The sequence below is a fragment of the Achroia grisella genome, unplaced genomic scaffold (assembly GCF_030625045.1).
Source record: "Achroia grisella isolate CSIRO2021 unplaced genomic scaffold, CSIRO_AGI_Agris_v1 utg445, whole genome shotgun sequence".
Lineage (NCBI taxonomy): Eukaryota > Metazoa > Arthropoda > Insecta > Lepidoptera > Pyralidae > Achroia > Achroia grisella.
Window position 1 is genome coordinate 456436 of NW_026712860.1, and position 26839 is coordinate 483274.

Genomic DNA, 26839 nt, shown 5'->3' on the forward strand with positions numbered 1-26839 from the left:
CTGATGAAAGACAAATAATAGTTTTGCAAAAATTAACTGTTTACTGCTGTCCTATCCTAAATGAGAACACAGATATAACCACTTATCTTTATTTCAGGGAAATCGTAAAAAAATTTAACTGAGCCAAACTATCTTACATAAAATAAAAAAAGATGCAAAGGTTAAATACCCGAAATATATACATATCACATTATATCAACCTATCTTCACAGATTTGGTAGTGAAAACTGGGATTAAATGTAGGTATTGTCCATTACATGATGAGTAATTAATCTGTTAAAGCATGAAACCATAACAACAAATAAAGAAATTTACTCACATATTTATAATATTAGTATTATTTTATACAAGGAAAGATTTCGTTCTAATAGGTATTGTCCAAGTGAATTCAACGTACCTGTAAGGCGCTTTCCCAAAATCATGTTGGTAATCCTTATTACGCCCAAAAATTTTCCAGGCAATAATAATTTTGATCCTTGATAAAAGAAAATTTCACCGCATCACAGGATTATCTAAATAATCATTTACACTTTATTGTGCGCGGAGTTGAAACGCGAAACAATTTAGGGGATTTTGACAGCGTTTGTTATGGCTTTAATGTGGATTAAGGTTCAGCGATAAGCCGGCTCATTGTGAGCTAACTACGCGTTCAATTTCGAGCTAGTGATGACAATGTCTGCATTGAGCCAAGGATTAGCTTCATTTGTGCTGGATTCTAATTAACATACCTACTAACTGGGGTAACCATTTTTTCACTTTTTTTCACAGAATTCGCTAAATTTCAATCTTTGATGTCTTTTGTTACAATTAGATATCTAGGAACTGAATGAAATAAACAATGAAGATATAGGAACATAACATAGGAGGTTATAAATCAGATTTATTAATAAGATCATCTATCGAACTATTTGGGTAACATTAACACAAATATGACACAATCTATAACAAAAGTAAGACGGTTTACCATAATAGAAGGTTTCTCATTAATAATTACATTTTCATATATGTATAATCGATAAAAAGTTTAAATACTTTTTATCAATTATATAAATGATATTTAATCAGTTCTTGGAATTATGTATTGTCATTTTCCTTCCAGATGTTTTACAATTTACCGAAAAAAATTCTTTCCCGTATGTTGTTAAGTCATAGTCGCCCTATACTTGATAATAAAAACACTTTATAGGTATATATATGACTACGGCGCGGCGCTGCGTAGGTAGATGCGTACTCCGAGCTAATACAAGATGGAGCGTGGAGCTTTTTTCTGTACTTTCAGAGATAATTTATTGACTTCAATTTTAGTTTGATTTTGCGTAGTGCTTCTACTTTGTATAACATATATGCCCTAATTTTCTCGAAATAGTATAAAAGTCATCCGATATAAAAATGTCCTAATGCTTGGAGGCCCTACAGTACTTTCAGTCTCCCTAGCTCCCTAGTTACGTACCGAGGAGTGACGGCAACGGTGGTTAATCAGCTCCCCGCGGACGCAAACCACGGTTTCATTTTACGTGGATGTTGGCATGTCGGTAATTAATGAATGTTATTTTTAAAACACGTTTTACTTTGTAATTTCAGTAAAACATTCCCGTTTTGTTATCATTACACTGTCGACATACAATCTAGTGAGTTTGATATTATGTTACAATACGATTGTGTTTTTAATTAATAATAATAATAAGCCATAAGCACAGCGCTATCTAGTCCCAAACTGAGCAAAAATATATTAAGTAATAACGGATTAAAATACTGAAACATATTTTTTGTTAAACCATAATATACACAGAAACAACCCAAATGAAAAACTAACATTATACATGAATACAAATGTTTATACCCTGCAGGCAATCTCAAATGAACCCACGTGCATCGGAAGTAAGACGGCGTGCTGAACATCTAAACCACAGAGGCCGTCAACCTACATCAATTTATTATTTTATTTTTATGTGGTTTCCTTTTTCAACAATTGATATTATTTTCAATGTAGTATCGGATACAAAAGCCCGTATACGGAGCGTAAAGTGAGTGAGTCCTTAGAAGAGTATTATCATCTGAGCCTCGGAGCCTGCACAAAGCAGTAAGTCCGTCGCATGCGGGTTTTACTTGGATTCAGTTTTATTGTATTCTAAAGTCTCAGTTCTCAGTGGCGACAAGATGTCTAAAGATTTTTACACATTGCTATCATAAATAAATAAAATAAATATGCTCACGACGTAATATGCTAGATGGGATAAACATAGGTATTATCAACTGTCGATTTTGAGATGAATGTAACATGTCTACCCTGTCTGCCATTAACATTTTTATTTTATCCTTGCGGTGCGGCTATCTACCAAGTTCAATAGAATTGGCAAGAAACTAATCTTGTATATACTTATATGGATAGGGGACGAATATCTTAGGGTATCGGATTAATTTGGTTTTTTATGTTCAATTTCTTTCACCGAAAACTTTAAACTAACACACAAAGTTTTTTGGTGTCAACAATATACAATGAGTTTAAAATCAATTATCTTCAGTCTGATAATATTTCTGAGTTAGTAATCTGTATAATTCCACAAAAATATTTAAATTTGTTTATTATATATAGTAGATTTAAACAAATATCTCTCAGTTTTATACAGTTTCTAGGTTTGACATTGACTAATTTACATAAAACTTTTATTCCTCTTATTACACGCTTAAAGAATTAAATTTTCTCAAATTAAATGAAATAGCTAACATATACACAACACATAGTTGGTATTATTTTTAAAAATGGAATACTGACTTCACTATGAATATAATGTACGACATTTAACTTTTGCTTTATATCGTATTCATAGCAAGTTTAATGGATCTTTGCACAATGAAATGTGGGCGTGTTGGTGATATTAATCTCCTAAGTAATTTCTTATTATATTCCCTGTTTTTAGCAAGTAAACCCATATCCTATTTATAAATTTACATATTATCTTACATACTAAACCTCAATCATAAAACATATTCTTAAGCCGTATCCTAGTACAGGTACTTTGTTTTGTTTCAGCGCGTAGTTATTTAAATTGATACTTAAATAATTGAAATGAAAAAAAAATGAAAGATATAATTAAACAGTTCTTTGCTAATTGTTTTTTTAATTAACATACATAAATAATGTATTTAAAAGAGAAATAATGCATACTTAACATTATTTAGGCAACTCAATTTCATTAAATGAGTTAGATTTAAATTACCGGATAAGAAAAATGAGATCGTAGTCCTCTAGAAAGGCAATGCTAACGTCTTATTTACCATCCAATTACATAAAAATAAGATTCAGTAAAGTTTCTAGCCCTATTCAGGACGTCACAAACAGGTCACAAGAAAAATTATACCCGGTTGTTAGTCCAGAGTTCGTTACCGCAAACTTGGACAATTATATACTTGGTGAATGGCGAACTTTAACTTAACTAGCCCCAACGATTAAGTAAATGCCTTTGGCAGTATTGCCGGATAGCATCGTCACTTGATAGTAAGTGCTAAGCTCTTTGTAAAACTATTCTTCATACTTCGTAAACTTAGAAACAGTTAAACTTTAGCCTTGTTGTGATGCATTATATAATTATAGTAATATATTTAGATCCCTTGTACAAATCTTGATGAGTATATCATATTATTCTAACTAATCTTTAGATTTATAAATCTGAAGTTTAAAACTATTTTGACTTTTTAAAATATCACCTCGTAATCCAAACTAACGTTATAAATGTGAATATATATATACATCTTTGTCTCTCTGTTTATTACTTTATACTAATTATTTTTCTCTGAGAAACATTTATTTTTACACCAGTATGTAATGGAAATCAGAAAATGATTTTAAATTTTCAATATCATGTGACCGGAGATTTAATGTTTAAAAAATATTTATATATATCAATCAACTGCGCATTAAGAAACATTTAAAAAATTAAATAATCAAAAGTTATCAATTATTATCATACGGTAATCTACTACATATCAAAACTGGGAGATTAAATTTATACATTGGTAGTGCAACATTTGAGTTTTGGCAACACTTATATAAAAAAAACTAATTTATCTCACTCGGTACGTACTATGGTGAACTGTATAGTGACTGCGGGTTTGCACCGTTCTGCACATGTTCGCTCATGCGAAAGAGCGCTTGATTTTTACTGCACTTTTTATAGATGAAAAGCCGTCAAGGGTATACTGGACATGCAATAAGTGAATTCCTTATAATTACTTTTAAAGATTTTTGATTATTTACTTCTATATTATGTAGTATTATAATACCTACTCTGTCACCTATCTATCACCTTTAGTTCAGTTACGTTTTTAGCATTCATAATTGACGAATTAGCCAATATCAACGGTTTCGTTTTATGTTTTATTTTATTCAAGGTAATATTTAGTTACTCGATTTTCTTTTAAATCAGTAGATTGTTAATGACCAAAAATTAATTTTAATGACAAAATAATAACCTGTCCTTTTCATTTCACTACGGAATCCTAAACTAAAACTACTATATCGTAAACGAGCATCTATGTTTATAGACGCTCATTCATGGCGTGTAGGTAAGTATGTAGTTTATGAGGAAGCTATTTGGATTATTCCAGATTTCCAGTATTCAAACAACGTACATACGACTGATTATTGACTTTATTTAATGAAACATACAAGGCAGGTGTTTTATTAACTAGCAGTTACATTTCACGAATACTTTAAAAGTGAATATTTTAAAGACTTTTGGAGCAATTATTTATAAAGATTAGTGGATTTGAATCATATATATACTCGTAATTCTGTATGTTGAATAGGTTTCTCATTTTTATAATTTCATGAGACTCTGAATACACTCTGGGTTATAGTTATACAAATATTAATTATAGTTATTGACTATTTATTAATAAAATTAAAATCGCTAAAATTCATATATTTTTTTATACAGAGAATTGTTTATTATATTTTTGCATACAGAGATAATTTTCGGTATATTTGTTGTATTATTATCGTAAAAACTTAAGAGCTATATATACTATATTTATTTCGATTGTCGACGGTTCGTAGTTAATCAAGCAGCGTTTTTTATGACATTGTATTCATAATCATAACGATAAATATTTTGAAATCCTGTATCTCTTCCTAGAACTGTCTAATATTGGTAGATATAATTAATTATTTTTCTTGTTTAATGCTAGCTAATCCACGCAACATAGCTTGCATCACACATACTTGACATTTATTATTATATATCGCTCACTACTCTATTACTTTACATAATATCTTTTTAAATAATAGCCTATGTATTATTGTAAAGTATTGATGAAATTTACAATAATATAGTTTATATTACTGTAAATTTCATCAAAGTCCGTTCAGTAGTTTTTACGTGAAAGAGTAACAAACATCCATCCATCTATCCATCCATACTCATAAATATTTGCGTTTACAATATGATTTAATTAAATAGATATAGTTTGAAGTTTCTGAATAGAAATATAATCTAGGTAAGTTGTAATAATAATTTTATAAATCACGAAATTAAAAAAATCACACGGACATCTGCACTATCTATCTTTTAAATCCTATTTTACAAATTACTACGATAAAATATGCATAGTTTTACGATTTGCAATATCCCATTATTAAACACTGAACCCTTTTCCCTGGGACATTTACACGTAGAGTTTGGGGTTATAAATAAACGACGGTCGACGCCTAGTGAATCTCATGTGTATTTTGATAGCCCTTTGATGGTTTAGGTAGGGCTTAAAAATGTCTTTTTATTTATATATAAAGAAGTATACACTGACGATTGTATATTTATGGCTACATATTTACAATAAAAAATATCGTATTTATACAACACTTTATTTAGAAAAAAAAAATGATCTCCAAGAGAAGTGTCCAAAACATTGGCGCGATTTTGTAAATTGTAGGAGGTACAAAATTAAACATTATTATTTTATGCATTAAGGACACACGGCGTGGTCAGATGTAATTGTTATTTTTTTATAATGCATTGTTGTATACTGGTTTCTTTTATGTGCTTGATAATTTTTATTTCTATTTTTTTAGATACCATTCTGTTTGGTCTACTAATATTTAAGATAATATTACAGCGTATAAGTATAATTTCTAAAAGTAAGCTGGTTCTCAGCATAAGTAGGTTCAAATAAACTAAATATTTGTAAAAATATAAACCTCATGGATTTAGTATATCGTAAGAATACTATATTTTTATGCTAGCCTACATTAATAACACAATTAATTAAATCAGAGTTAGTAATGAATTGTAGATGGTAAGCCCGTTTCATGATGGGCGAAAGCTGACGTGCCTTCAGTGTGATTATAGCTTATAGAGAAAGTGTGACTCAGCGATAACATGAATATTAAAAGCATTATTAATCACATTAGGGTAACAATTTTATATGATTTTTATGGATATCATGTTATTAATATCTCCATGTATCATCAATATGTTTCCAGAGAGAGCAAAGACTTGAAAGATCACTCTTATGAGAGTAATAAAAATAAAAGTTGCTTCAAATTTAATTTCAATTTATTTTGTGTACTATACGATCTTAATGATAAATCTAGATAGATATATATGTAATCTTTATTTAACTCTTGATGATATTTTTTTTTACTGAAATTATAGTATCATTTTTAACAGACATCAAAAAAGAGAAACGGTTGTCAATTTGACTATATTTTTATACTTATCTCATAACTTTTTTCTGCATACATTCTTCTTTTATTTAAAAGCTAATGCTTCTCTCATTGTTTCATAAACCTTTGGTCAAGATCAAACTAGTAGATTTTAAGTTATGCTAAATATTTATTTATTTAACAATGTATTTGAAGTAAATTTATTATCCAGAATATTGCGTTAATATATTTAATTGATATTAAGAAATACTTTCGTTTCATTATTTGTAAGGCTATTTCATGATGATATTAATAGATTTTGTAACAAAGATTTTTCTTTGTGTGACGGCAATGAATAGACATAAATGCTTAATATTTGCATATTCTCATTTTGCTCTATTATTTGTCTTGCTCATATACAAATGGGAATGATTAAAGTCGTTTATTCAGTTTCGTTTGTATAGGACGGAATACCATTTACGAAAAGAACAACCTTTGGAAATTAATATTATTTTGTGGCTGAATTTTCATAAATGACATGCTAAATTAGTTTTTACGTTTTAATAATAGTTTCGATTTGACCATGTAATCAATCAGTCTGAATATTAAATATATATATGAAATAGTTAACAAAGTAAAAAAACTTTTTACGGAAATTTTATATGCTGTTTTTTTTTGCATACGATTCCTAGTTCCAGAGACGTTTTAAATGATTTGAATGTTTGTTTTTAACACACACATATTAACAGACAAGTTTTCGTATTAAGTTTGCGAATGTGTTACTCACACGATCTACTGCCGTTATCAGATAATGGAACTAGTTTTAGTCATGGGTCTCCACGCCACAGAATATAATATAACAATAGTAAGACTCCTGTCCGTACCTACAAATCCGAACCTGGCCTCTATTTTCAATCGCATGTAGGAAGATTTACAGAACATTTATTCGTGCAGTGTGTTACATAGACCTGTTTTGTATGTCGTGTGTACAGAATCCGATACTCTATCTGGATGATGTAATACATATAAATTATATATTTTTAACCAGAATCATTTAGTTCTTCAAACCAAGTAGAGCTTGCACTGTGGGTTAAAAAATTTACAGAAACTAGATTACCAGGATATTTATAATTTACTTATGAAATCGAATGCTTGTATAGTGCGAGGAATCAAAACGATCGGATGTAAGGCGGATGTACTTAATTATTACGACATCGAGACTGTGTTATTTTGTCTCTAAGTTTAGGGTTAAGTAATATTTTCGTTGTTGCTATGAACTGGCATTAACATCTAGAGGCGTAAAGCCGTCTGTTTGTCTATTAGAAATTCCGATGTATGTATTACGGTTACGACAATTCCCGACTGTGGTAGAATATATTTATTTATATGATCGTAGGTAGCTTAACTAACTACCAGAGAATTCTTGACTGTCAGGTGAGCCGTCAACTTGCTTGTTATGACCAACAGCATAACAAATTAATGAAATGGTGGTTCTATCATGTGTCTTTAATAAGAACTATACCTGATTGAGAATAAAACATACTATTCATAACGTGTTCAGTGACTTTTAATAGCTTTTATGTTTTGAGACCTTCATGGGTTTCTTTGTATTTGACGTGCGTCATAATTTTCTTGAATATCTACCGCGTGCTTGATATTTATTTAACAGCGTTTGCCCTGAACTCCTAGGGGTTGTTTACAGAGACTTTATTGTGATCACTATTGTTTATTTTGTTTCCTCAAGCACATATTTCTGTATTTTTTACGATTGTGAATTGGTAATACTCGATTAGATTGATTAGATAATTAGATTATGTTCACATAATATTTTGTAAATGTAAAATAGAACAACATCCTATTAAAATAATAATGTAAGTATGTTTTGCTCAATTCTTGGCTAACTTTACATTTCGAATTAAAAAATATTGTTAAAAGGGCTTATTTCTATTCTGTTTTATTACTTTATATGTATAATAATATTAATTCGGCAGCTAGTTACTTGGCATATTCATATATTTTGCAAAGCAAATATATTGGACGCTAGCTCTATTATGCAACGATTGTGTCGGTTGGACTCCAAACGTGCATCAAAGACTTAACTCGTACTAAACCTTCGACTTTCTGGCTTAACTGCTCCTGAAGCCATGAATAAAACATCATACAATGTTTGCTCAGAGTTGCACGATGCATCTAAATTGTAAGAGCACAAACAAAATGTCTCTTGTTATTTTACTCTACTTGTGTAATAGGAGCTTCGTTGTCCTGTAATGTAAATATAGGTCGAGAGTTTCCTTATTGCAGATGATTTATTTTTTAAAAATTGTATTTATGGGTAACAAGATTTTTTTTTTATTATTTTATTGTAGTGATCTTACATGGAATGATATGATTTACATTTTCATCTTTATTAAACTCCACTTGCACTTAAAATTAAGGGCATTGAGAGTCTTACTAATAAGTATATCTATTTATATTGTTTTGGTTAAAATTTGGTTTTGTTTAGGATACTTCGCAGCAAGAAAGATTTATTTATCTAAAAATTAATCTAATGAATTATACTATCAGTAGTATTACTAATTATGATGAGACTATAAGCAGAAGAATTTGTTAATCATTATAAGACTTGAAAGTGTATTTGTACATTTCGTCGTATTTCGCAATGCATCATAGTAGAGGCACATATAAGATAATATTACGTAGTAGAGGACAAGCTTATCGGGCTTAGTCTGATTAATTTGTTTAATTTTCTTAGTGTTTTGGTGTCTGTAATGTCAACTGAATCACCTTTAGAAGACTCTAGTCTTATAAGTGGAGGTTATAAACCGTCATAGTATTACCGTAACGCTTTCAGAGAAAAATTGCTCACTCCATAAAATAAGTCATGAAGTCTATCTTACGTCGCTTGACATTGTCAGATACTTATGTGTCTTCACATATCAGTGCCGTATTCCACGAAACTAATTTGCAACTTTGTACTCTTCACTCTGCAGTCTATATTGCGGACTTAAAACTCTGCGCTTTGCAAATGACTGACTCCATAAGTCTTTCAAAATTGGCGTCGAATGAAAAATCTGATATTGAACAATGTGATTTGTGGATTGCAAAGTTGCAGAGTGGCTGTGATAGGTTCATGAAAGTCTAATCTATTTGAATTATTATTTATACATTGAAATTAGTTTACATTTGGTAATGTAATATTATATACTTTCAGTTTATATATTTTAATAATATTATAAATGCGAAAATTCCTAAGATTTATTTATATTACTTACTGTTTCAAGAAAAAATCTATTTTAACCCAAAAGTCAGCCAGGCAGCGCTGCGGATTTCAACCAGGTTTATATAATTTCACTTTTAAACTGCTAAATTTCCTTTAAAAGATATGTAGTAATGTTAAATATTTATGTTCATGGCTTATGCTCCTTTGTATCTATGTAAAAGATTTCGGGCATAAAAATACTGTAATTTTTTTATTTTATGTGTGTAAAAAAACGAAATTATAGGTATTAATATAATGAAAAGAAATCATAGAAAATGTAGTGTTCATAATTTTTCCGCAGTGTCATTACTAGTGACAAAAGAAAAGGTAAATGTATTTGAAAGAGACATTTACAAAGCCAGAGTGTGGCAATCGGAAACGGAAAGCGGCGGCTGGGCGAATATGAAATACTGCTCGCTTCGTACGCTCCATAAAGGTTGGTAGAATGTGCTACCACAATAATGTCCTGTCTATGTGCGTAAGACATTATGTTTGTCTATGTAACAGTCTATTAGTATTATCGTTTTTTGTGAAAGTTTTAGGATTTATGATCAAAGAAACAAAGCTAATTAATTATTTATAATTTCATAGAATTCATCTGGATTAATATCATAAAGTGGATTACTTGAATTCAATTTTGTTTTTTCTTGTTATTGGTTATTTGTTTCGTTACACTAATATTATATAGAGAAAAGATTAGTTCTATTGTATGTTTGTTATAATAAAATTACTGGACCGATTTAAAAATTTCTTTTGTCTGTCGAAAGGTACATTATTAAGTTACTTAATACGTGCATAAAATGCGAGTATTTTTTAATTATACACCTCTATCGTAATTATACCCGTGCAAAATCACTTATTCTCTAAAAAAGAAGTTGATACATTAGTTAATATATGGTTCCATATTACGTTTTCCTTATATTGTATCGGTGTGGTGCATTTTGTTGCCCTAGTCGGTATTTATGTGATATCCTTGGGGGAATATTTGCCTGTAACGTACATATTTCTACTCCCTTATGTATATGAAATGTTCTTTTCTAATATTCTGCATTAAATTTACAACGGAAATGTAGATAGGATAGCAGACATTAAGGTCTGAAATCGCTATGGTGAGTGTAACACTTGACATACATTTCTCTGAAAACGCCAATAATTCGAATGCAATGTGGCTGAGGGCCAGAATATCGCCGCAATTACATTAATTTGGCTTGTTATCGGTACTCCAGTAAGTAAATAAAAGGGATTCGTAAATTATATGTTTTTTACGTTAGATTTAAAAATGAAATTAAAAAGTCCACAATAATATTTGTTTTATTTAGGGTGTAAATATATTTATTGTATCAACTAGACAGTCTTGTAATTCGTAAATTATATGCTATATATATTTATTTTAGGTAACCTAAATATAGGTAACCTTATTATTTCTCGTAACGTTGTTTTGTTTTTAAAGATAAAATATAGCCTATATCTCTCCTCGCTATAGAGTGTATCTTCAAGCCAAATAGTGTACGTAAGTAGTGAAAAATAACAAACGTGTATGTACAGACAGATGGACACACTTTCGAATTTCTAATATTAGTATGGATAATACTTTTTTACTTAGTTACAAAAATAATTTCTCGGTTTTAGCGAATTAAATGAATAAAGTGATATTTTCTCTCGAATTTCTTCATCGCCTTTTACTGCCAAATAAACAATTTGGACAGCAGCGAGGCAAATTAAAGAGCGGCCACCAACTGAACCGGCTCCACCTAGTTCACGCTCCATTTTCACGAGCTGAGCGAGCGTGAGACTATTCTTTACTCAGCACTATTAAAACGTTGGCTGCCATTCCAAAACCATTCAACTATTGAACCGTGAAAGCTGAAAAGGATTTAATACAAGGAGTATTATAGCTTTATAGATAAGATAAGGGAAAAAACTATTCTATTATTTTCATCGAACTCTCGGTAGAAGAATGTCAATTAGACTGTATTTTTTTAAGTGTAAGTCTTTTGTTTCGTGATAAATAAATTCGGTTCCACAAATTTCGTGATAATTGGAATCGATTCAATTTAACTAAATATTCTCATAAAATGCAGTGTGATTTTAAGGTATAGTAATAAGAACGGTTTACAGTTTAAATGTACCCGACTCGAACTTGCGATAGGAAGCTGGCATAAGGAATGTAGATGTGCAAATAATAAATTTCTTGGCAATTGGCTATGTAACTAAAGATAAATGCTCCAAGAAAACAGCCATTTTGTTTTTGCCGGATACAATTTATTTGTTAAAGTTTTGGCAAATTCCGAGCACGCTGTCCACGCTGCTTGCTGAAATTTAGCTAATTCTAGCATATAAATTCTAAGTTTTCACAGATGCAGACGATCTTTTACACGATTTTTTCTACCTCTAGAATATTAATTAATAGAGCAATGCTGGAAAAAAATCGTTTGCGGGGTACCTCAGTATCACCTATTTTAGCCGCCATGTCACCTTTTAAGTTATGTTACGGTTTCGATTAGGCAGTGAAATTACGATAAGAGGCCTGACATTTTATTCCTCAGGATTAGTAAAGAATGAGTGGTATTACGGGTGTATTACGTTATCGTAATATAGTATAGTTGATGTTCATGTAATTAGAGATTGATACCACTTTCCATAATTGTTTGTCATTTCAACCGCACACACACACCGCTTTACTATCCGATGGTCGTGGGTTCGATTCCTCGCAGGGTACAAACATTTGTATTCATGAGTATGATTGTTTGTATCGGTCTGGGTGTTTTCTATGTATGATATGTATTTATTTACAAAAAAAATGTATCCGTGTATTTATATCATTCGACTAGTACCCATAAGACAAGCTCTGCTTAGCTTGGGACTAGATGGCGCTCTGTAAATTGTCCTGAGATATTATTATTATTATTTAAATTACATAAAGAAAAAAAAGCTAGGTAGATAAGTATATTACGTACAAACATTTCTTATTTCTTAGCTAATTTTAAGCATTCGATTATCTTCACCTATCCTAAAGAACCTTACGTAGTTATTATGTTAAATAACTTATTAATGGCACGAAGTCTTTAAATAATTCAGTCCGAATTACTAGAAAGGGTTCATCATAACAACTTATTATCGTCGCATTTTCAGCGCACAGATCCCTTCTCACGAGGATTTAGGTTACTATTATCACGGCCAGGTGGTTTAATATCGTATTTTATTTCGAAATTACTTTCTCTGCTATATATTTATGACTTGTATTCACTAGTCTCTTCTTATCATAGAGATATATTGTTGTACTACTGTATTGACTTAGGATTAACCTGTCTACCTATAAATAAATATCAAATAAATTCTATCAAACGTAATTAAAACTACGATATTCTACACCTTTACCCTTTGTAAAGGTACGGTGTACGGTGCTTTTGAATTATGGAATTTAAAAGCAGCTTATCTGCGCCGCGTGTGCTGCTAAATGTTCTTGGGAGTTGTTAAATGCATGTAAACACGTCCTAACTTTAAAGTTTTAACTAAATTCTCCATTGTGTAGTTGCCGACGTTCGGTACCCAACTTTATCTCATTTATCTCACGAACTCACTTTGGGTATAATTGTTGACTAATGATCTGCAACCAAAGGTATCTTCTAGACTTTTATTGGGAACTTTGAACATATTAATCTTATTCAATTTTACTACGGAATTAAGTAACAAAAATGATTTAAATTTAGAACTAAAGTTAATTTAAAGTTTTTACTTCACTAATAATAACGAAAAAGATGTAAGGTAGTCTAAATTTATAAACCTGACTTTTCGACTTTGTGAAGCATAATTCATGTACATACGGAGTTTTAACAACAATTTATTTTTTACAACAATTTATAGCAGAAATATTGGGTAGAAAAACTAATGTTTTGTAAGTGTGCTCTAAAAAAAATACATGCATTATAATTATTATTTAAATACTATTACATCATAAATTGATAATCAAATATAAGTAAGAGCAATTTAAAAAGTAACACTTTCAGTTTAGGAATAAAATCCGCTATTATAAAAATATTTGATAGCAGATAAAAGAGAAACGATTTCCACTGTTCCGACAAACTACTTGGGTAGTGAAGCTTTAAACGTACAAGAGTTCGTTCCTTTAAAGCAGAAATTCGATCTTTAGCCTTTGTCCTTTCCTAGTGTTAATATTCAAGAAATGAACAAGAGATTATATTTTTGCATATCATTTACTTCCACATATCAATGTGTCTTATTAGCCAGAATAATATATTTATGTTATGATCCCCTAAGGCGTGAATATATTATCTGGTTGTATGGCCTGGTATAATATAATTTCATATCTTTTTTCTGTACTGTGACTTTTCACTTAGTCGGTTTTCAGGACACACAAGAAAATATAGTCGTGATGTATACTCTTCTTCCGTTTGCAAACAGTTCAAAGTAATGATTATTTAAATAATTTTATAGTATATTTAATACATAAATTTAATTTGGTGCCCGAAAAATTTCATTCATTTTGGTCAAAACATAAAACGCTGATGTCATCAAAGAAGGAAATTTTAGGAATTTCTCACATTATGTTCCAAATTCATTAAACTGAATTCAGTTTAATTTCTCTGGGACGGAATTTCACATGAAATTGATTTACTTTAATTACTAGAACTTTAATTTCTGTGTTCGTTACGTACATAATATTCTGTATTTTCTGGGATCCGGGCAGCGATGAAGATATAATTTTAGGAACGTTGGTTCTTCGTTTTACGACACGAACTTCCTCTATAGTAGGTAGGAACTAGGTTAGTCTACATGGTATGTTTTGCAATATTTTAATACTATAAAGCTAGTCTAGTGTTAGTCATGTTGCAAGTCTCGTTAAAATTTTGAAGGAGATGAAAACAGTAAAATTGATGTTAAAACTTTTGTATGAGAAACGTGTTAAGTGTAGCTAAACTCGGTTTTTATTTTGCCAATACTTTCATTTTTTTTGCACGTAGGTATAGATGCGAAGTGATACATGTATGTTTTTTTTTATACCACAATAATACAAATAAGTTTACAGACCATCTAATTATGGCATAAACATAGTATGCGTCATGTGCGTGTTGCCACTCATTGCGAGATCGTCATACGACACTTTTAAAAATATTAATAATTGTTTAAATAATGTTAAACATTTATTTATCATATTTATAAGTGCACACATATTTTTTTATATAAACTAACTATAACAAATTATTTCAGAAACATTTATGATTATTGTGTAATTACTATTGCTTTTCTGAATATGTTATCTTATAACTTAATTTGTAATATGTTGTATTTTATATAATATTATAAAAAGGAGAATTACCTGGTATTCAGAATATGTATAACTACGTATATTTCCACTTACCTCATGGTTGAACCAGGTCGAACTATTATACCTACTGTGCACTAATATTTTAACTAACAATGCATAAACAAACCTAAATGAACTACCTTCTAGGTTATTTTTGTGTGTAGTATGATGATAATAGGTACTAATGAAATTTTTGTAGGTATTAGTATAAAACTACTGTAAACATACGTCATGCCAAAGTGTATGTTTGAAGTATATCAGATAAAGCTCCAGATATTTTAAACACATTTGATTTAATAAATTTAATAAAGTAATAGTAGTTACCCAATGTATTATACATAATAATAAAATTGATATAAATTAGTTAATAAATAGCATTACAGTATAATTTATTACTTAAAAATAGCAGCACATAAAAGCTTTGAACATAACTATGGTGGATTTTATTAAAATGCCTAATATTAAGTATAGTTTTGTGATAAGATAATTAGTTTTCACTTAAAAACTATGCGCTACTTTCAAGCTTCTAGTGATATTTGGGAATTTCGGAAAATTTATAGAAGTGTAGTAGTAAACTAGTGAAGAAGAGCTTGCATTAAAGTTGTGTTAAAGTTAACGCACAACTCATTGAAATCTCAGTAGTATCATATGAGCAAAAACATTCTCTATTTCATAAGGTAAATTAGAATTATTTAATTAAACAATATCTGGAGCTAAAATCCATTAAACAACTAGATATGGTCGATACACCCAGTTGCAAAATATGAAGGATCCCATAAAGCAATAATTAAAGGAACAGTGATTCAAATACTTATTGCGTATTAGAATAAGAAGGTATAGTTATTAAAAATGCTATAAGCTTTGCAATCTTATTATCCCGCGGGACTTGAAAGAACCTTCTTTTAATTTATTGAACGAAGGCTTTTTCAGATCGTTATAATTTTATACATAATTCCTTGTATAATTAAATCGTCAAATCGCTAATATTTTTTTCGAGATTCAGTATACATACATATGTATATATTGTATATATGTATTATACAAAATATTAGCTCTTTAGACTTAAAAGTCTTCAAGTCAGTTTACGTCTTTACCCCTGCTAAATTATATTGCAACTAAGAGTATTTGTAGTACAAAAGCTATAAATGTGTAATCTAAAATAGTTGCGATGTTACATTAGAAGTAGTAGATGGTTGAATCTAAAGTAATGAGTTGCTAGTTCTTCATTAGTAGATATGCTTTCTATCGGAGTTTTGAAACTCTACAAAGTACATGCTGAGTTGAATTTGAGCTTACTTTCGGACTGCGCTGTGAGACCTGGGAAATATAGCAACTTGTTAGTATGTTGGGTTAGCATACAATTTTATGAGGATTGAGGTATCTAAAGTTTCAAAGTTATCTAAGTTAGAATAATCGAAGTTACATAATATTTACCAAAATGTATATGTATAATTCAAGGAATAATTTCTATTTCACATTATTGTAATCCTGCTAACATTACACACGTGATAGATTATTTAGATATTGGTAAATTATTCACACCTGAACGGCTGAATGGATTTGAATGAAATTTGGTACACAGGTTGGATCAATTCGTGGATTTCCACCCTCATATAATCCTGACTTGACTGATATTTATATAAATATAACTTGCATTCTACAAAACGCTTATGTAATGCATATACAGGAGTACGACGTAATACAAGGCTCTACATGCCCTGCCGGTGATTTGGGCCCTTAGGGTCTTTAAGCTGAGGTTCATGTTACTATCCGTATCTGATGATGGTCTTGTAACTGAGATGATTATAATCATGATGGAAGAAAGCCTTGGCTGCTTAGTCATCTGTACGGTGATTATAGGAACAAAATTCTAATAATTATTTTATATTATTTACCTGTAATAAAAATTCTGATTATAGTAGTTATATACCCGAAAAATTTCGCTGGACACAAATACTTAAATAATTATATCTTGAAGTCTATTAAAAACAAATATATTTTAAATATTAAATAAATTTATGTTCATTTTACATTTTACGTTCCAATTATAGAAATGTACTTTCTAAACTTTTAAGCCAATGGTAATTTAAACACATCCATTATGGTTCTTATGGAGTATTGAAGTATTTGTTTTTTAAGATTAGTATTTTAAATATATAATAATATTAACATAATCTCTTTAATAGTAAATAGTTAATATAATTATTTAATAAATAATAAAATAAGCGTACATAAAACTATAAATAGTATGTTTCGTTATTCCAAGGATGTTTAACAGAATTGCTGCGGTAAATATTTTAGAGCACTGCGAATATCTTAGATTTCCGTGGGAGGTGTCCTTCAAACACTTAAATCTTCCTGCGGGCTTAAAGTGCCCTTAGCATTTACTCCTACATGCGTTCAGTCATATTTTAAAGGTGACCTTAAGGTCAATTAAGGGTAAGAGCATCAAAATTGTTTTTATTTTATTATTGATTGGGAGCAGGCGAAAAATCCTTTATCGTGTAAAGGATTTTTCGCCTGATAGGGTAGTCAGATGAATTGTCAATTGTCGAAGTCGTCGAATATATCTTGACGAATCTACAGCTGTTAAAGATTTGGTTTATTATCGGTGTTTGCATCACCGAAGAGTCAGTGATAATATATAACTTCACATAATGAGGAGTCCATCAGATTTGAACTGACAACATTTCGTCATACTGCTACAAGTATATAAACTGCCTTATATTTTTCCGTATATACTACTTCGTCGCACGTGTACTGTTACCAAACTTTAGTATGATTAATAGCGCATTCATCAATATTTCCTATCCTATTGTTAGCTACGTAATATTTCAGGGTTCTACTGGGGATTATACCTTGCTCGAACCTGACACCTCGATCTTGACGGATGTAATCAATAAATTTTACGATATCAGAATTATATCGAGGAACATAAGAGAAATATTTTTTACGGCAATAATTTTAAGTGATCCATAAATTTCTATTAATTTATAATCAATTTCGTATTATTATTTCATATACATTATTTTAATAATAAAAAAATACATATTGTTGAGTAATACACCCCGGTATTGGAAACACTAATAACAAATAACGAAATAGTGTATTGATTTTCAATATACTACACAAAGTACGGGCATCGTAAACACACGAACACAAGAAATAAAAAAACAAGAATAAAGTGATTCTAACCGCCCCAATTGAGATAACACTCGTGAATTATTGTTTGTATTGGTTTTGGTGTTACGTTATGTAGTTATATAGTTATAAAAAAAATAGGTATTTGCCTCAGTTGGACTAAAATTCCCAAAACACAATCTCTGCTTAGCTAGAGACCAGATTGCGCAATGTGAATAAAACAATTAACACAGCGCCACCTAGTTCCATGGTAAGTAGAGCTTGTGTAATGGGTACTAGAGAGCTGATATATATAGTTAGTTTTTTTCGTAAATATGTACATAATATACCCAGACCGATACAAACAATCATAGTAATGAATACAATTTGTATTCATTTTCACCGTGCGAGGAATCGAATCCGCGACCATTAGAGTTAAAGCGGCGAGCTGTACAGCTAGATCAGCGAGACAGTCTAATTTATTATTATTCAATTAAACCGAATAATATTTTTGTTACTTTATAAATATCGTACCAAACATTCACTACTCGCAGTTTCTGCCCTCGTAAATCTTGTTCATGATAACGAAAATGGGTTTAGAGTGAAAGCAGAATGTGATAAGTCACGGTGGCCAACAAAGGGTGCCTCCGTGGGGGCTCGACTTTTTGATATACTGCCCAGGTAGTTTATTTATTAGATAGCTATTGAAAATATACGTAAAAGCCTTGTCCACAATTTATGATACAGCAATTGTTGTAACTGCAAATTTTTCTATTTCGTTCTGGAATTTATATTATAAAAAATGATTTTTTGTGTGTTTACCTATATGTTTCTAAACTAATTGATGTAATTGGAAATTAATCAGAGATATAGGTAATTAGATTTTTATTAATTGTTAATAAAAAAACTTACATTTTGCATTGTTTACACCACAGGATTTATCAAGATTAATACATATTATAGTGAAGAAAGAAATGAAAAATATTATATTCAGGATATTGCTAAAGATGATAACATATAAGAGAAGTAAAAACAATATTTCAATTATAATGACAGTATAGCAGAACTGATGAAATAAAATGGTAAAATCATACAAGTTACGATGACGTCACTTTGTTGTCAAGTCATCATAAATTTCACGCTTTCGATGCCCCGGTTAACGAGTACGGTACCTTTTAAATCAACCATATTGAACATCATTTATTTGCAACACTGAATACTGCCAACAAAATAACGGTATTTCAGCAAAATATCTCCGATGTTTTGTATTCGGGTATGACAAATAGCGACATACATCAAACCCACGCGGCTATCGATTACGAAGTATTGGAAGTCTTTTCATTTAATAAAAGTACATCAATCATAAACTAATAGTATTTTTATATGCGATTTAAGACGCATCATCGCTGATCAAATGTCCTTTTACAATATTTTTTATAGCTTGTACAATTAAATGTAATAGTAGAAAAAAACAGTATAAACTGAAAGTTTCGAGAAATTCTCAAAAATTATTTAAATTTTGGTTAACTTGCATATTTTAATGTCAGTTAACTAAATTAAAATATTTTTTATTGTACTGTATAAAACTTTATTCGGAAACTTTGAGATCCGTGGATTTATACAACAAAATAGTAGAACAATAGTACGTAGGTATATAATTTCTACATGACTGTCTTTTTTATAAATGTTCACTTGATAATAATTATGATAAAAATAAACGATATTTTATACGGCTTATTGGTGCGAATAGCTGTTAATTACTCTGAATAACGAAAAAAAGTCGAGGGTCGACACCCACTTGGCGTGAAGCGATCTACATCGGTCATTGCTTACAAATGGATGATTAATGAACCCACTGGCCAGAGGATCTATTGATTTAGAACCTGATACTGCCGCCTTTGTAATCGTAATACATTATACTGGCGGAATTTATACGTACCTACTCGTATCTATTTCGTAGGTACGCCTTTCTTTCTAATAACATAATATATTAATGTATAAAGTAAATCTATTATTAGTTATTACTTGATGAACGAGTATTTTAGTATTAATTGTTATTACTACTTGCTTTTAGACACTACAAAACTATGCTATAGATTGTGAAGTTCGTTTGAATAGGTGTATTTGAATCTCAGTATCACTTTCTTCATCATATTTTATCACATCTTTTACAGAAAGAACTTATAACGCACAAAGTACTTATATAAAATATATTTTGCTTATGAATAAGTCAGAACAAGTTTTAAAGATCAAAGCAAGTGGTGTAAGAAGATTTCTGAAATAAATGAAAAATATATACATAGATTAGCGAAAACAAACAAATCCTACACAAAAAAATAACTGGCAGAGTCAGTAAAAAGTAAAGTAAATTCGGATAGGGATATGGAATACATTGTTTAATAACCGCAAAATCTGCCTATGTCTCTAGACAAATATCCTAGTTTTATTACGTAATAAAATACGAATATTTACGCTTATCCTTAAATACCTTTAGTTTCTTCGTAAGAATATGAACCAACCGAAATGTTTAATAACTACCAAGTCAATTTACATATATAATACTACAAGAATATGGCCATGGCTGTAATCTGATAGAGATATTGAGTGGATTACATATATAGTAGTAAATATAATTTATTTCGTTCCGATTGCAGTTGCACGTTACATACAAACTGTTACTTAGCAACAATACTTATTTTAAATGTGATGGATTATACTTTTTCTACTTCAATCAATGTGCCTAATACAGTCCCTTAATCCATTACATTTAAGACATTCTACATCTCTACATTTAAATAACATACATAATATAAAACAATATACAGAAGAGTAAACAATAGAACTACTAGCAAAAAACATATCCAAAATTAAATCTGTTAAAATACTAATAATTTCTGTTGGACCTATACAAAAACTTGATACAAAGACGGAAGCTTTGATCTTTGTTGGTTATTCCACAACAATAAAAGGATACCGACTAATCGATCCAAAGACGGGCAATGTAAAAATTGCGAGAGACGTCAAATTTTTAGAAAATATTTTTCCTGGCGATAACGTTTCTGATGAAATGAAAAGCACAGTGGTTCCTATAAATTTGGAGGAGGTTCAAAAAGAATCTGTGACAAGAACATGCCCTGAACGGAACATGAATCATGACATTAACTCTTTAGAAGCTGATTCAAGCACACTTAATGAACCTGTCAACAGTGAGATTTTGGAGAGTTCAGAAGCTGAAATCGAAGCTGATCCTGTGGAACCCGAGAGGAGATACCCTCTTCGAGAACGTAGACCTGTAAATTATTACCATTGTAATGCTATTGCAGAAATTGATGGCGATCCATTAACAATAAAGCAAGCATTAGCGAGATCTGATCGTGATTTATGGCAGAAAGCAATTGACGATGAATTGCGATTACTAGAAGAAAATCAGACGTGGAAGCTAGTAGATCTTCCACCTGATAAGAAGGCTATTCATTGCAAATGGGTATTCAAAATTAAGAGAGATAGTGATGGTAAAATAAGTAAATATAAGGCTAGATTAGTTGTCAAGGGCTACACACAGGTACGTGGCATAGATTATAATGAAACCTATTCACCAGGAGTAAGAAGTTCAACTTTAAGGTTACTATTCTCATTAGCTGCTGAACACGATTGGTTTATTGATCAATGGGACGTTACTACTGCATTTCTATATGGGAAATTAAAAGAAAATATTTACATGCATCAGCCCGAGGGGGCGATTGTTAAAGGTCAAGAATCAAAAGTATGTAAGTTGCAAAGATCACTTTATGGTCTGAAACAAGCTTCGAATGCTTGGTTTAATGAGTTAGATAGGGAAATGTTGAATTTAGGTTTCGAACAATCTAAAATAGAGCCATGTTTATATCAAAAACTGTTAGATGGTGATAAAAAGTTAATTGTTGTAAATGGATTACATATATAGTAGTAAATATAATTTACTTCGTTCCGATTGCAGTTGCACGTTACATACAAACTGTTACTTAGCAACAATACTTATTTTAAATGTGATGGATTATACTTTTTCTACTTCAATCAATGTGACTAATGTAATCCCAGTCGGTAGTTACAAGGTAGCTCGGCTGTATCGGTATGAGTATGTAATGTTATGTTATCTGTGATATGAGTATAATATTCGGCTATTAGATCTAAGGCGTGAACCATTATACTGATTTGTTTGATCATAGAATGAGGATTTTCGAATATGCAATTGCATACCCACTACTCCTCGAACCAATACGAAGCTAATGCATAAACCAATATCCCCTCCCTAACTGTAATGTCACCTAACTTCCCTTACTATAATAGGAATAGGAACTTCTAACATCTCGATATAGCAACTTCCCTCCCAATAATTTTAGGCCTAGTATTCTGGAAGTTTACCGGGGACATTAATGAATATATTGAAAATAATTAAATTTTCAGTTATACATTAAATTCTATTTTTTATCTATACATATAAATACGGTACGGTACGGTACATACGCCAAATTAACATTTTTACAATTTTTGTCTGTCTGTTTGTTCTCGCTAATCTCTGAAATGGTTGGACCGATTTTGACGGGACTTTTTTTGGCAGGTAGCTGATGTAATAAGGAGTAACTTGGCTACTTTTATTTTAGGAAAACAAAGTTAAATTTCACGCGAACGAAGTCGCGGGTACAGCTAGTAAACAAAATATAATCATATCAATACTGACTTCATGAATGAATAGATTGGTCTAGATTACTCTAGATATACTCTACATAATAATAGTGCAATATGATCAGATTTAACAGTCCAGAGCTGAAATTTTCCACTAAGTTACCACTAGGGTCAAATAAGTTACGCGTGGTGAAGCAGTTTGTATCTAGTGTGCGATTTATGAACCGTTTTATTACTTACGTAGAAGTTTCCTACAGGGCTTTAAGTGTTAGCCTTGGAATTGAAATAAAGGGTTAATGTATTGAACATTTCAGGAATGTAACTGGCTACTTCTATTGAAATTTGAGCTCTAAATCAATAGATATAAGGGTTGTAAGGGATATGATGATAATGATTTCATTAAGTAACGGGATGAATATCAAGTTATCATTTACGACTTTGTATGTTATTGCATTCATGGTAGTAAACACTGGGGGGAATTTTGTGGCAATAAATTATTTATACTGTAAAACCTCTGCTGGTTAAACAGATTAAAACTTTCTGCAGTAACTGTACATTATTATTATACATTATTTATAGAGTTTATGGTTGGGTTCCGTACTTAGTTAATTGTGTGTAATGGACATTAAGTGTACCTGGCGGCGCTATATTACGAGAAGGTAAATATTGCATGCTGACTATCATTTATTTATAGTTACTCATATTGGAACTGTTTTATTTTCTATTCGAATATATATTTTTTTTTAATTTGTTTTCAGATTTGAGATATTGGCTATATTGATATATGAGTAATATTAAATTACACAAATAAATTTTATACTGCGAATAATGTGAGGTTATAATAAAATGTAATTCGAGTATATAATCGAATTACATTTTATTTGCATTTTTTGGTATTACGACGATAAAGCCGGAACATAGCTTTTATTGTGTGTATTTATAGAGGTAATGTTTGAATGTAGAAGGCACATAAATAAAGAAATAACTCGTTCGAGTCCAAAAATACTTTTACTAATATTTACAATGAATATTTATGATAAAGGCTGTAGACCCTACACCGTGAAGTCAATGTTCGCTTTTTAGAGTATAATATTGTATTTATTATTAGTCTGCTTTGACTATGAATAAATATCTTCATCAATATCAATTTATGTCATTTACATACATATCTGAGAGATATTTAAAATTAGATCCATCGTATAAATAATTTAATTAATTAAACATATTACAGCAGTTATTGAACGGAAAACAATACAATTCTACTTTAGGAGATGGTTAAAGTAATGATGACAGACGTACACGAAGCGATAAAACAATGCTATTGTAACAAGTGTACAGGAAAGGTTGTAAATTTTACACAAACAACACTTTTACTATTGAGTTTATGGCGCAATGATATCATAACAACGTAGGAGCACTAGAAAGTTTACTCTTGTAAGGAAAACATAATAATACTTATTATGTTATTTGCTATATGTCAAAATAAATTTCATATTACAATTGCAAAATTATATACCTATACAATGATGAATATTGTATCTACTTGTTGTGTACATGTTAATTGACAATTGCAATATTTATTTATTTTAGAATGAAGACGATTGAGTCAGTAATTTTAAAACTGTATAATAGTAGAATATGGTTGAGATTTTTGATTAGACCAAATTTGTATACCATTTTCAACACACACACACACACACATAAATTAAAACTATGATTTTAAATTATTTTAGTTATTTTTAGGAAAATCCTTTTCCAGTGGATTGCGTTTAATCTCGTATTCATTACTAATTGTGTGAAGAATGAAGTCGATTTTAGTTTGTGGAATAAAATCTTAAATTATGTATAACAAATTTAAGTCTCAGAAACGTGTTTGCACAGATGTTTATCATCTTCTACTCGAGTAAATCTACGTAGAACAAAATTGAGATTAAGCGTTGAGAGATAATCTAATTCTGGTTTTATTCCATGTTGCAAACTTCAACCAGTCTGTTCTACGAAGAAAATTTATTTTAATTGAATAGGTTCATTGTTAGGATGGATGAGTGAATGATGGATTTGAGTTGTACGCAATCTTGTTCTGATTCGCTCATGAAGAATGAAAGTTGGGAAAAATCAAACACATGGGGCGATTGAAAATAAATTGATTGAGATTTATAAAAGCTTGATTAACGCGTCTTACCTACGTGTTAGCCGATACAAATTTAATTAGTCTAATGACATTGTTTTATACGTTATATGATTTATTTTCCATGAATTTCTTAAACAGTTTTAAGAAAACATTTCTTAAAGTCGGTCTGGTTTTAAATTGGCATCTGAGCAGCATAGATATAAAAAAAAAACAGTTTATATTGATTATAGTCAGTGCTAGAAAAATAAATTTAGTACCTAAATGTATTACAGTATAATTATGAGTATAATGAGACACTATAATATTGATAATAAGTAATTAATTATTGTTATACTCTCATGAATGTTCATTATCCGGAAATCGCTAGTGGCTAAGGGATATCAATTATCAATCAATATCTTTATTACTAAGATGATATTTAGGGTAGCTAAAATTTTATATACAGTGTAATAGTAGGAATTCTCCACATGAACAGCCTGTACTGTCGCTGGATCGTGGTTATGGTACGAGTACACTAACATAACATACTCCTGTTATACGAGATACGTGTACTGCAGTGGCACATTAATGGGTTGTTATAGCCGTAAAACAAACATAGTTATGGTTGTAAAACAACTTTGTCATATAGCGTTTAATAAAACCTTATACCAAAATAAAAATATACAGTCGGGTTGCTAGATTTATTGAACAGTTTGCCATACATTTCCATTTTATTTTCGAGCATATTTTAAAAATTATTCGATATTCTTGGTGTAAACTCGCAATTGCGGATCATTATTTCTCGGTCACGGATTTTTATGAAACTCGAAAACTTTATAGTATTTGCCTACAGTTGCCGAACTTTGACACTCTAAAAGTCCATTTAACTAATTGAAAACGGGGAATTGATTATTATTGTAAATAAATCCGAACCACCATACTATTATTCCACATGTGACTTGGTGATGGTTAAAATTGTTTTGTTTTACTGAATGGACCTCGTCTTTGAAAGAGGCAAAAAATCATAGTAGCAAATGCAAACAATAATATAACTCAGCATTCAAATGCTATAGACAGATGCTACATTGGCCTGGCTTAGGTTAATAGACGTTAGGGATTTCATATCATGTTGTTGCATGCACAAATATGGATATAAGGATAGTGCAACTACATGTACTCGTAGATACTTTGCGTATGCATTTACATATAAAAAAGGCACTTTTAATTCCATATGAATTAATATTTTAGATACATTCATTCTTCGTATTCGTATTTAATTTTACGAATTGTCGATCTTTCTGCATATTTTTTTTAATTAAACTCCTTTTTTAAAACGATATACATAACTAAACTTCAAAAAGAATTTTGGATTTCAGCAAAGTGGAACATACATTTGAAACAGATTGTCTTATAGTAGATTTTCTTTCATGTAAAAAAAATTATTATCATTAAAATAAAATTATCAAGTGTCCAGAATGTGCTATCGAGTTTAGGTGAAAGTTTATCCAAGGCTTTTTTCGACTTTATATTGAAAAATGCATTTATCCGTCAATTTCCATAGTATGATGATAATATATTACGTGTATAATACTATCAGTATTTGAAAGCAACAATATTTCTGTAGAAGTGATTATACCAGCGATCCATCCACACAAAACTATATACATATTACAAAAATAATATTAATACTTATCTATATATACATCTATGCTATTTGAATGA

At 30.2% G+C, this 26839-nt stretch overlaps 1 protein-coding gene across 1 annotated transcript in view; it reads right to left on the reverse strand.

The window, feature by feature from the left end:
- The window catches only part of LOC131844996 (Kv channel-interacting protein 4-like), a 110437-nt gene that overhangs the window by 48424 nt on the left and 35174 nt on the right, over positions 1-26839 (reverse strand). The window contains exon 3 of the mRNA XM_059194005.1: positions 16522-16542. Within this exon, the coding sequence (XP_059049988.1) occupies positions 16522-16542 (21 nt within the window). The remainder of the gene's footprint in view (positions 1-16521; positions 16543-26839) is intronic.